This window comes from Castanea sativa, chromosome 2, assembly GCF_040712315.1.
Source record: "Castanea sativa cultivar Marrone di Chiusa Pesio chromosome 2, ASM4071231v1".
NCBI lineage: Eukaryota > Viridiplantae > Streptophyta > Magnoliopsida > Fagales > Fagaceae > Castanea > Castanea sativa.
Genome location: NC_134014.1, coordinates 12,332,186 through 12,343,371, shown reverse-complemented (window position 1 = coordinate 12,343,371; position 11,186 = coordinate 12,332,186). Strand labels below are relative to the sequence as shown.

Below are 11,186 nucleotides of genomic sequence, written 5' to 3'. Positions count from 1 at the left end.
TATAGAAAAATCCGATGCTTTACTTGCACCAATAGACCAATCTTGTTTGACAAACTTAAAGGAGAACTGAAAAGGTCAAGAACAAACTGCAAAATGAAAAGGCAAACAAGGCAAAATCTTAAATATTTTATCATACAATAACGGAAAAATGAAAATGTCTACTAAGCTTATTTTACAAGGCACAGCTTGCAACATGCATAAAACCTTCACAAAGTTCCATAGGTGCTGATGAGAACATATTTGGAGCTCGTAGAGGTTAACAACACACAAGAAAAATAGCAAAGCAAATACTACTCCATGCACTGATCCTTACTGTTCAACTACCTCCTTTAGCGTCTTCGGCTGTGCCTCCTGCTCTTCCTGTGGCTGCTCCTATCATCAGAATCAGACTCTGAAGCCGAGTCCGAATCAGAAGACTCAGACGAAGTACTGTACCTCTTACTACGCCTCCCCCTCTTCTGCTTCTTTTTCTTCCTTCGCCGCCTCCTCTCCTCCTCTGAATCAGATGATGAACTATAATCCGAACTACTCTCTGAAGAATAACCAGATCCGGTAACTGACGATGCTCCACTATCAGTCTCAAAAACTGAAGCCTCACTGTCACTACCAGAATCAGAATCTGCCCGTTGCTTCCTTTTGCTTTTCTTAGAACTCTTTTCAGGCTTCTCCTCCTCCTTAACATCAGGATTATCTAAATCATAAGAGATTGACACCTTCATCCTCAACTTGGGGTTCTTAAGTTGCTGGGTCCGAGAGGGTCGTGAGATGTAAACACGTTCATTTTTGCATTCGTATGTCCAATGACCACTCTGGAAACACTTCTGGCATTGTGAAGCCACACCACTCGTGGTAGATGTAGTAGCCTTAAGGTCTTTCCTTTCACCCAATCTCACAGCCTTTTCAGTACTGTTCAAATACATCTGCCTCTTTGCCTCCCTTTTCTCCTGCCATCTGCTAGGCCCTTCTTCCTTCTGCCCATAAGCATTGACATTTCGTGCTGCAGCTGCTGCAGCCCGTTCAGCCTGAGCACGACTAAGACCTTTCGCAGCACTCAAGGTTGCAGCCTTGATTCTTTCAGCTGCAACCTGAGCTTTCTCTTCTTTCTTACTCGACATTTTCTAAATCAGAATACGCAGAATTTTTTATCTCTCAAAGAAATACTCCAACCCTCCTTCACCCTGCATTCAGAAATTATTTGAGTCATTTTCATTGGTTGATTCTTTACCATTTCTTGGTATTTAACCCAAAATTCAGTAAAACTAAAAGTCCTTTGATTCAACGAATTTAATGCAAAGCAAAATCAGAGAAATTTATAGTCTTTCAAAGTTCCAACAAAGACCTCCAGAATTTATAACCAAAACACCCATATCTTTTTCTTCCCCTTTATAATTATACACACACCCTATAGGTTTTGAACCAAAACACCATATCTTTACAAAATATTAGAGACACCCAATCAACAACCAGAAAAACATCACACAAGCTTTCCAAAACCGAAGAGAAACAGAAACTTACATATACTTCAGTATACCTAATTCAACTAAATTACCTCCAACATTAACAAAAACAAAGCCTTAATCTCAAAATTTTAGGGTCAGCTAAAGTTTTTGAATAAACTAGTTAAGGTTGGCCACATGTAAACATTTCTGTTTTCTATCCAAAATCATACTCTTTGTTATCTCCTTAATAGACAACTACATTTTATTACTTCTACTAATGATATTTTAGTAGAAGTAATGATAATAATGATATTTTAAAATTATTGATGATGTTGTAGAAATTGTGTAATTCATGCAATTAAAACTTTGTTTTTTAATGAGAAAAAAAAAAAATATATATATATATATATATATATATATATATATATATATATAAGATTATATTTGACACTTTGGTATAAAAGCTGTTTATTGAACTACGGATAATTAGATCAACCCAACCCAACTCAACACCTTAAGTTAGTTTTTCATGGGTTGGTGAGTTGGGTTAAAAAATATTTCTTGACTTCAAGCTTCTTTATAAACACAAGGACAGACGCAAAGCTAGTAATTGTTTCAGTTTACATGGATGAACCAAAATGAGAAATGAGAAATGAAAAATGATAAAGCATATCAAATCCACAAGTCATGAGCTAGTAACCTTGAAACTTGGACAATATACAGTCAACGGAAACCCCCAACCATATAGAGCCAGGACCATTTGGGTTCTTGGTCTTGCTTAATTCCTAACTACCAAAACTAAATTTTCATAGCAAAAATAGATTTTTTTTTTTTTTGGGGGCCATTTTAATTCATTGTGCATCTTATGTTCTCATTTCAAATGACTAAGTTATAGTCCTATTAGGGTGCGAAATTACTTTCTTCAAAATTCAAGGTTTTCCTTTTGACTTTTGATTTATAAGAGCAAGTACAGGGCCCTAAAATAGCTGCAAGACAAAGAAACAAGGTTTTATTTTATAAATCAGCCATTTTGCTTTTTAATTGTAACCAAAAATGAAGAAATTTTTTTGAAAATTCTTTAGGTTTCATATTGATTTCTCTTTTCCCATATTACTCAACAATCGAATACATATTTTTAACCAAAAAAATACCAACCCATCCTCTGAAGAACCACAATCAGATTCGTTTAGGAGTTAAACCCTAACACTTCAAAAACCATCAAGATACCAAAATACAGAAAAACAAAAAACCCATACCAAATCAAGTTATTAAAGTCCAAAAAAGCAATCCAAACCCATCAATAATTTGAAATCCAAATTGGAAAAAAAGAAAAAGAAAAATACAAACCTTGGGATGGCGGCGACACCATGCTCACGGGGTTTCCAAGCTCCGGCAACGAATCCGGTGACTTGTGTGTGGGTGCGTGCGATTGGGTGGAGGACTAGGCAAGAGCGGGGAGATTTCTTGATTAGGTCTGAATTCTGATACGTGTTTGTGGATTTGGGATTCAAGAGAGTATTATTGTGCTCGTGTGGTTAAGTGTATTCGGGTTTTACTGATATATAATGATGTGGCTTGTTTTCATTGGACGGCGTAAAACCAGCGTTTTACTTAGAATTAAAACTCAATAAAATAAAAAGTAGAAAAAATTTAGGGTGTTTGACGGTAGTGTGTAAGTATTGTTGGTCAGTATTGTGAAAATACGTATTAGAGTGTTATAAAAATATGTGTCAGAAGTGTTATTGTTATTTAAACACTGAAAACTATTGTTTAAAAGTGGGTACCAAACATCCCGTAGAATTTTAACCACTGCATACCTTTAGTGCGATGGTCACTTCACAAATATAAGTGTTTATGAGGTCATTGGGGTGTAAGGTGTGAGGGAGAAAGGGTCAAGCTTAAGTCTCTAAGAATAAGCTTCACACACATATACACTTAAATTAGGTTATAGTAAAATTTCTATCTAATATAAAATAAAATAAAAATTATTGCATAATAGAATGTATTGTTTATTTGTCTTATCACATAAAAAATTTAATAAAGTACCAAAAATTTAATAAATAAAAATTATTGGTAAAATATCAAATGTTCAATAATTTTTAATATGTTTTAGTGAAGATTAAATTCTATAAAGATTTAGTGTAAAACCCTTACTGCACCTCACCTTAATAGATCGGTCACAATGAAGTGCTATGCAGTTTGGTCAATTTTCATATATATATTAAAAACATATATAAAATAGATGTTAGATATGTACTTATTATATTAAATATAAAATATAACTTATATATTAATAGGTGTGGTGCAGATTTTGTGGTTTTTTGAAAATAGAAGCACAAGTCGCACCACATTCGTTTTTGCACCTCCAACGCAGTCACCAGTGTGGCGACCATATTTTGCGGTAGGTTTAGGTGTGGTCAAAGCATGTTTTTGTACAGCTTTTATAATAATACATTTTACATTTTGTGCTTAACCCCAAAATATTTTTAGTCGGTCCTAGGCTATGTCTTATTATTTGCGGACCGTGAATTTGAGCAAAGTTTGAAAATAATCTAGTTAAAGCTTTATGGTATTTAATAGAAATAACACCATTTAGAATTTACATTATTTTAAGATTTTTTATTTTTTATTTAAAATACTCTAGGCATATGAAAAATTTTCATAGCAATATGACCACATTTTGAATAAAATGCATTTAACATGTCAATATTGTAGTTAGTGCTTCATGATTTTGACATGATCATAGTGGTATTTAAGAAAAAAAAACAACTCAATCGAGGCTAAAGCTGTTAAAAAAAAATACATATGTCAAATTGATGGCTTTACAAAGCAGTGTTGATCAAGTACCACTAATAGGATATTGGAGGAAACTAATAATGTTCATTAAATATCTCATTTTAGATTGAAATTAGGGGTGAGCAAGAACCCGTTACGAGTGAGTAAGAACCTGTCCAATCCAACCCAACACAAAGGATCTTGGGTGGGTTAGATAGATGTTCGGGTTAGGTCCATGCCAAAAATTCAGGTGAAAAATGCCACTCTCTCAAAAATAACTTTCGACTATAAGAATATTGTAAATCAATTCGAGGTGGTTTTTGTGCAAAAAGTATTGTGTGAGATTCCATAATAAGACAAGACTGCTTGTGTACAATCAATGGCGTTCAATACAAACAATCAATTACTCAACTAAGTGAATGGGTCACTACATTACGTTAGGAAGTTTTCAGTCTCTTTTGATTACTCCACCATACCACCAAGCGTTTCTTCATCAACTTGCACAAGCAAGTGATCTATTTCCTGCGAGTTTTAATTTCCCTACGTAGCAACCATTTCTTGCGGTTTGATTTCCCTACATAGCAACCATATCTTGCGGCCTAAACAGCAACCACAACCATCCCAATTTTTATCAACTCACACAAGCAGGTGCTCTATTTCCTGCAGGTTTTAATCTCCCTAAGCAGCAACTATAAACAGCAGAAACAAGTACAAAACCAAAAGCTACATGCCCAAGCCCAGGCCATCAACTTCTAGTCCCAAGAACAAGCCCAGGACTAGCAGATCCATACCAGGAGGAAATGGAAGCAGTTTTTCAGCAAGCACAATTCCTTAATCATGAACTCGCCCGTTCTAGATTTTTGTGATTGGTATAGAATACAGCGTTAAAACACAATTTTTGTGGATTTGATTGACCCTTGTAAGGGTTACTGTACCAATTCAGGTTTCTGATTGATATAGATTTTAGTGTTAAAATACAATTTTTGTTGATGTGATTGGCCCTTGTAAGGGTTCTTATACAAATTGATGTTTGAGATTGTAATATATTTTAGTGTTAACAAAGTGCCAAGCAATGCATTTTAATGCTGGCAATTACCACACAAAAAAATAATAATAATAATAATAAAATAAATGAGAGAACACAAAAATTTGAAAAAAAATATTTATCCATGAGCAAATTTTGACTTATATGAAGTCAAAAATGTAATCTGGAATGAGTCTAAAAGAGATTCGAAGAGCTAACCACCGATATCCCAATAATATTGAACATTAGCCACAGATATGAGTAGATCATCAAACGGCCACTGTCTTCATATGATTTGAAATGTTAGTCTTGGTACTGTTACATTTGCCCCAAAAAAAAAAAAGCCGATGAATACAGCTCCTCCAAATTGAAACCAAATCAAGCATTTTGGACGATTCAATGCCCAAGATAATAAGATGACATCATGAAGACCTTCAAGCTATCAAAACCATGATAAGTGGTTATAAAGTACCACTTGTCCTAAATAGCTAGCTACTAGGAAAGGGTGAATTCAATTATTTAACTATTATTCTAAGTAAGTTCAGAATTCAATTATTTAACTATTATTCTAAGTAAGTTCAAAAACAGGGTAAAAAAAAAAGTGCTTACAAAAGAAAGAACATACCAGTCCAAGAAAGTGCCAAAACCTTTATAATAATTAAGGGAAAATACCATCTCAAGGAAACTCCTAGCAACAACATTCTTAGACAAGTACCAACAATAACATATCGAAGTAAAACAGGAAGGCAGCTACATTTCTTTGGTGGCCTTAAAATATCCCAGTAAGAAGATTTGCAGCAGTGGAAATTGCAGCTCCAGTGATTGCACATTGCACAATCTGCTCATGTGAGGAGTCCTCAGATGTAAGTGCCAATGCCATCCCTGTTATTGCTCCTGCAACTGCACTGTTTTTCTGCAGCAAAATAAAGCTTAACAAAATCAACAAAGTTATTAAATTAATTTTCAGATGAGAAGCTCTGCTTTTTGCCTAGTCTCAAACCGCAATTGTTAGAACAATGGTTACATTTTACAACTCATCATTTCCCAATTAATTAGGCCTTTGGGACAAGGGATTGTTTATCATAGTATCAAAGCGAGGAAGCCTACGCCCACATGTGAAAAGTTTAAATTTTTACATGTTGGACTTGGGACCCCACTTATTAAGCGGAAGTTTGAATCTACACATAAGAGATGTGTTAAAATAATGGTTAAATGATTAAATTCACCATTTCCTTGTAGTTTCATCATTAAAGTTTAAATTTTTACATGTTGGACTTGGGACTCCACTTATTAAGCGGAAGTTTGAATCTACACATAAGAGAGGTGTTAAGATAATGGTTAAATGATTGAATTCACCATTTCCTTGTAGTTTCATCATTTGAGAGGTGTGTTTATTTATCAACAATCATATCATCTACAGCTATACATTTGCTAACTTACTGTCTTCACAAAAATTAAGATACTGTGAAAATAAACATAGGAGAGAGACAAAGTACACAGATAAGCCAGTTCACTAGGAATTTAAATCAAATATTATCCACAGCATTGTGAGATGACAGATATAATCATCATGAATACGAACATTACCCAATCATGAGATCCACGAGCCTCCTTTAGCCCATAAGTGAGACCTGAATACACTCCAGCAGCCAGTCCTACAGTAGTAAAAATAGACTGTTAGTGTTAGCTCCACCCTCCCATTATATGTTAGCAAACGTATGTTGAATCATGCACAATGCAACAACCAATTAAAAGAACCAGGCTTCTTTAGTTTGTGACTTGTATCAAAACTTTTATTTCAATAATGGTGCTAGGGATAGCATAAATATTATTATGTAAATCTTACAAAATACAAACTGATGTGTTAACTTTTATACACCAAAAAAAAAAAAAATTATTTATCATGTTGCTAATGTGACACCAATCACATTCTTTGTTATATCAATTTGTAAGCATTATGTAGTAAAATTGCTAATGCCTTTTTAACATTTTTCTTATTCCAATATTAGAAAAGAAAACATTCAATAGCATATGGATTCTTGTCAAGACTCAAAACAAGCATGCATTCAATTTAATCTTAAACTTGGACAACTTTGGTCTCAACTGTAGAAAAGAAGACCTTCAATAGCATATGAATTCTTGCCAAGACTCAAAACAAGCAAGTGAGCATCTAATTTAATCCAAACTCGGGCAACTTTAGTTTCAACTGTAGAAAAGAAGACCTTCAATGTCATATGAATTCTTGCCAAGAGTCAAAACAAGCAAGTAAACATACAATTTAAGCTTAAACTCAGGCAACTCTAGTGACTCCAGTTTACATTCAATCCTTTTGATGCTGAAATATTCAAAAAAAAAATTCATTTTGAGTATGGCCATGTAGGCTTACCCCACTGCAAAGATTCTTTTCCTGTATTCTTCACCTGAAAATCATGGTTACAAGACCAAACCATTAAATCAAACGTTGATCACATAAATAATGAGCAAAAGTATATGCCAATGAATGAACTGCACAAACACCAACAATCATATTCGTCCCAGGAATATGACACGTTTTAGATGTCCTAACAAACTAGACAGATTAACTTTATCCACTACTGTTAAAGTGAGATCTAAAAAAACAAAGATGTTGCTGCATGTGGATCCAAATGCTATTACAATCAATTCCCACAAGGCTTTGTAATGGTTCTTAGTGTGTCTAAGAACAAAAAGGTAGAGAGTTCAAAACTCACCATGGCTTCAAGGGATTTTCTGTTGGTTTCTCCTGCAAGCACATGAGCAACAATAAGACGAGGCCATTGCAATATACTTAAAGATATCATGACATGATGTTGTCATTGTCAGTATAAAACATCTATGCAACACTCAAGAGTATAGACATGCTTAGTATCTATTCCAATAATTTCTGTACAAATTATATGCTTGAAAGATGGATAATAATTTTTTTTTTTAATTTCTCAATTTATTTGATCATGAAATATATTTAATCTTTTGAATTGGAGCATGGTTAGGAAGCATGAAAATAAACATGATATGAAATGGAAAAAAATGACACAATTCTTGAAAATTTCACACACACGCTCCACACACACTCTCTCTCTCTCTCTCTCTCTCTCTCTCACACACACTCCACACTCGCACATGCTCGCACACACATATAAATATGTTTTATTTATTGTTGGACATATTTTTTTTGTTTATATTATGCTCTAAAAAACAATAACTACTAGTAAAATCTTTAAAAAGATGTCTAAAATTAAAAGAATATTTAAAAATATTTTTTCCCTCCCAACTAACTAATAACATAAGTGCAAGATATTTCTAGAGGCGTCCAACATGTATTCCGAGTATTGAATATGCAATTGTTCACTCGCTCAAATTTTGGTGTGTTCATCCTCCTTAATAGTATAAAGGTAGGGTAAAATTTAGGTACAAAGCCTTAATATATTAAGTTTTTCAATTAAATGTCAAATATTTAAGCTAAATTACAAAGTGTACCTTTTAACTTTGCCTAAAATTCAATTTAATTCTCTTAACTTCACTTTTATTCAATTTAGTCTTCTAATATTCAACTTTATTCAATCTAGCCTTTAAGGACTCCCAAAAGGATGCAATTCTGTATTGAAAAAAGTTGAAAGTTAACAGTGCAATTCTAACAGAGAAATAGAGGAGGATTGAATTGAACAAAATTGAAAGTGCGGAGACTGAATTTAACAAAAATAAAGTTAGATGACTAATCTCAATTTTAGGCAAAGTTAGAGCTTACAATCTGTAATCTAGCCTTAAATTCAATTGTCCTTGAAAAGAAAATATATCACACTTGTTAATGTAACTAGTTAATTAGATGTCAAATTGAAAGTTAAGGGACTAAATTTAACGAAAATGGAGTTAAGAGGACTAATTTCAATTATTAGGCAAAGTTAGAGCTTACAATTTGTAATTTAGCCTTAAATTTTATTGTCCTTGAAAAATATATATGTTTCACTTGTTAATGTAACTGGGTAATTAGATGTTTTAATTTAATTAATCCAATGTACAACACATGGAAAAAAAATTAAAAAAATTTAGCCGTCAAGGTATTAGGGGTGTTGTCATGTTGTTTACCTCCAAGGTCTGGGAACCGACGTTTCTTGGCACCTGAGAGCTCATCACCACCACCCGAATCAAGTCCTGCACCTAATAAAAATCAAGTCCTAAATAATTTTTTTAGAAAAGGAAGTCTTAAAAGAACTGTGTTTAAGTATGGACTAAACAATTTGCACTTGCACTGGAAATCATTGTACCTTCGATGGCTGTAAAATAAGCCTCGCGTGACACAGCCTGAATAGCTCCGATCTGTGAAGCAGAAGACACCCATTTTAGACATTAATGATTTAGATAGGTGTACACCGTAAAAAATTACAATATATGCACACACCATTTTTCACAAAGGTTGAAATGACCTATAATATTATGATTGGATCAATATTATTTTCACTTGATCCACTAACATCATTTTTATTTTACAGTTTTATTTACACCAATCAATCACAACAAGCTAGCCATACCAATTCATGGTTGTGAAAAAAAGTATTGTGTCCTTGGATTTATTTGATACATGCACACACACACAACAAGATAATGAGATCGCAAGTAAAATCATAGGTTCTTGAAAACCCTCTAGGTGGGAGTATGTAACTTAGCCATTAAAACTATAATTAAATTACTGATTCCCTCAAAAGCTTAAACTCTTAAAAAATTGTAAATGTACTCATCTAATCTAACACTCTCCTCACATGTGAGCCGCCAATAAGTGAGATGGGATCCATTACGTAAAACTTTTAATAAAGTAAGGTGAAAGAATCTAGAATCTAATACTCGTACTCTACTATCATATTAAATTACTGATTCTTCCTCTGTATAAACATGCATGAGAGAGAGAGTACCCCGGCAGCTTTGACGAAGCTCTCAGCAATGCGGTTGAGGAGAGGGTGGCCAAGGTCAAAGAAGCCACCCTTCTCGAAGCTACTCAGCTCATCCAGCAATGACCTTGTCTCCAAGTTACTGCTGCTGCTCATTTTTTTTTTTTTTCCTGATATTATCCTTCAATTAATAAAAGCTTAGAAAGTAAAAACAATACCAGATCAAAAGGAATTATACTTTATATTTATAACCCTCTTCGCTATCCTATCTGAATTATAAGATCATATATGCACACTACTCTTTCTCTTGAACTGGAAGTGAAACAGAAAAAAAAAAAAAAGAGAGAGAAGAAAAGGAAGCGGTTACATTGTAGGACAAAATCAGTTAGAGAAAGGACACGTGTTGGCGTTTCCATACGTGTCTGCTTCTCTAACGAGAATGCAGACCTTCGTGGCGACCTTTTGGGATCGAACTTGCCCACGTGTCTTGTTCTTGGAATTTGGAATTCAGTGTGGACGATTAAATACCAGGTGGCCTCTACCATGGATTATCGATTAAAATTAAAATAAATAAAAAGATGTTTGGTGGTTTTTTTTTGATAGAAAAAATATATTTGGTGTTTTTTCTTTATAAGATAAAAATACTATTTTAATCTAATCTAAATAAACATGTGTGTAAAGCTCCTCTGTACAACTTAAATCCTAACCGATCTTAGCAATTCAAGCTTGTAACTAAGTAGGGAATTAAAATGGTTGAATTTGTGTTTGAAATTGCTTAAGAGTTGGATGCGTTTGGCTGTTGTGGTTTGTGTTCCCCAAACAAGAGGATGGATCAGCAAGATATTCGGTGTTAGACTGTTTTGAGAAGATACTAAGTATTTGGTGTTGACTGTTGAGCATAGTGTGAACTTTTCTTTTTCCTTTATTTATTTCTTTTCTCAATAGATATAACCATATCAGATAGTTGAATGATAAAAGTTTTTTTTTTTTTTTTTAGAGAAATAAAGTGTGATTTTGTGATTAAAGTATAAATTTTCAAGTGAATTACAT

At 33.6% G+C, this 11,186-nt stretch overlaps 2 protein-coding genes across 3 annotated transcripts; both read right to left on the bottom strand.

Moving 5' to 3' along the window:
• On the bottom strand, positions 1 to 2,967 carry LOC142624694 (uncharacterized). The gene is made up of 2 exons (XM_075798403.1): positions 2,787 to 2,967; positions 1 to 1,178 (listed from the first exon to the last, which is right to left on the bottom strand). Exon 2 carries the CDS (start codon positions 1,113 to 1,115, stop codon positions 330 to 332), a length of 786 nt encoding a protein of 261 aa, XP_075654518.1. The 5' UTR covers positions 1,116 to 1,178; positions 2,787 to 2,967; the 3' UTR covers positions 1 to 329.
• Positions 2,968 to 5,748: 2,781 nt separating this feature from the next.
• Positions 5,749 to 10,436, bottom strand: LOC142623295 (outer envelope pore protein 16-2, chloroplastic). 2 transcript variants are annotated; one of them, XM_075796687.1, is made up of 7 exons: positions 10,161 to 10,436; positions 9,519 to 9,570; positions 9,340 to 9,411; positions 7,968 to 7,999; positions 7,625 to 7,658; positions 6,826 to 6,893; positions 5,749 to 6,151 (listed from the first exon to the last, which is right to left on the bottom strand). In XM_075796687.1, the coding sequence occupies exons 1-7, from the start codon at positions 10,290 to 10,292 to the stop codon at positions 6,008 to 6,010; spliced, it is 534 nt and encodes a 177-aa protein (XP_075652802.1). In that variant the 5' UTR covers positions 10,293 to 10,436; the 3' UTR covers positions 5,749 to 6,007. The 2 variants fall into 2 exon arrangements, with proteins under 2 accessions (XP_075652802.1, XP_075652803.1); XM_075796688.1 differs by having other exon boundaries at positions 9,340 to 9,405.
• Between the last annotated feature and the right edge of the window lie 750 nt (positions 10,437 to 11,186).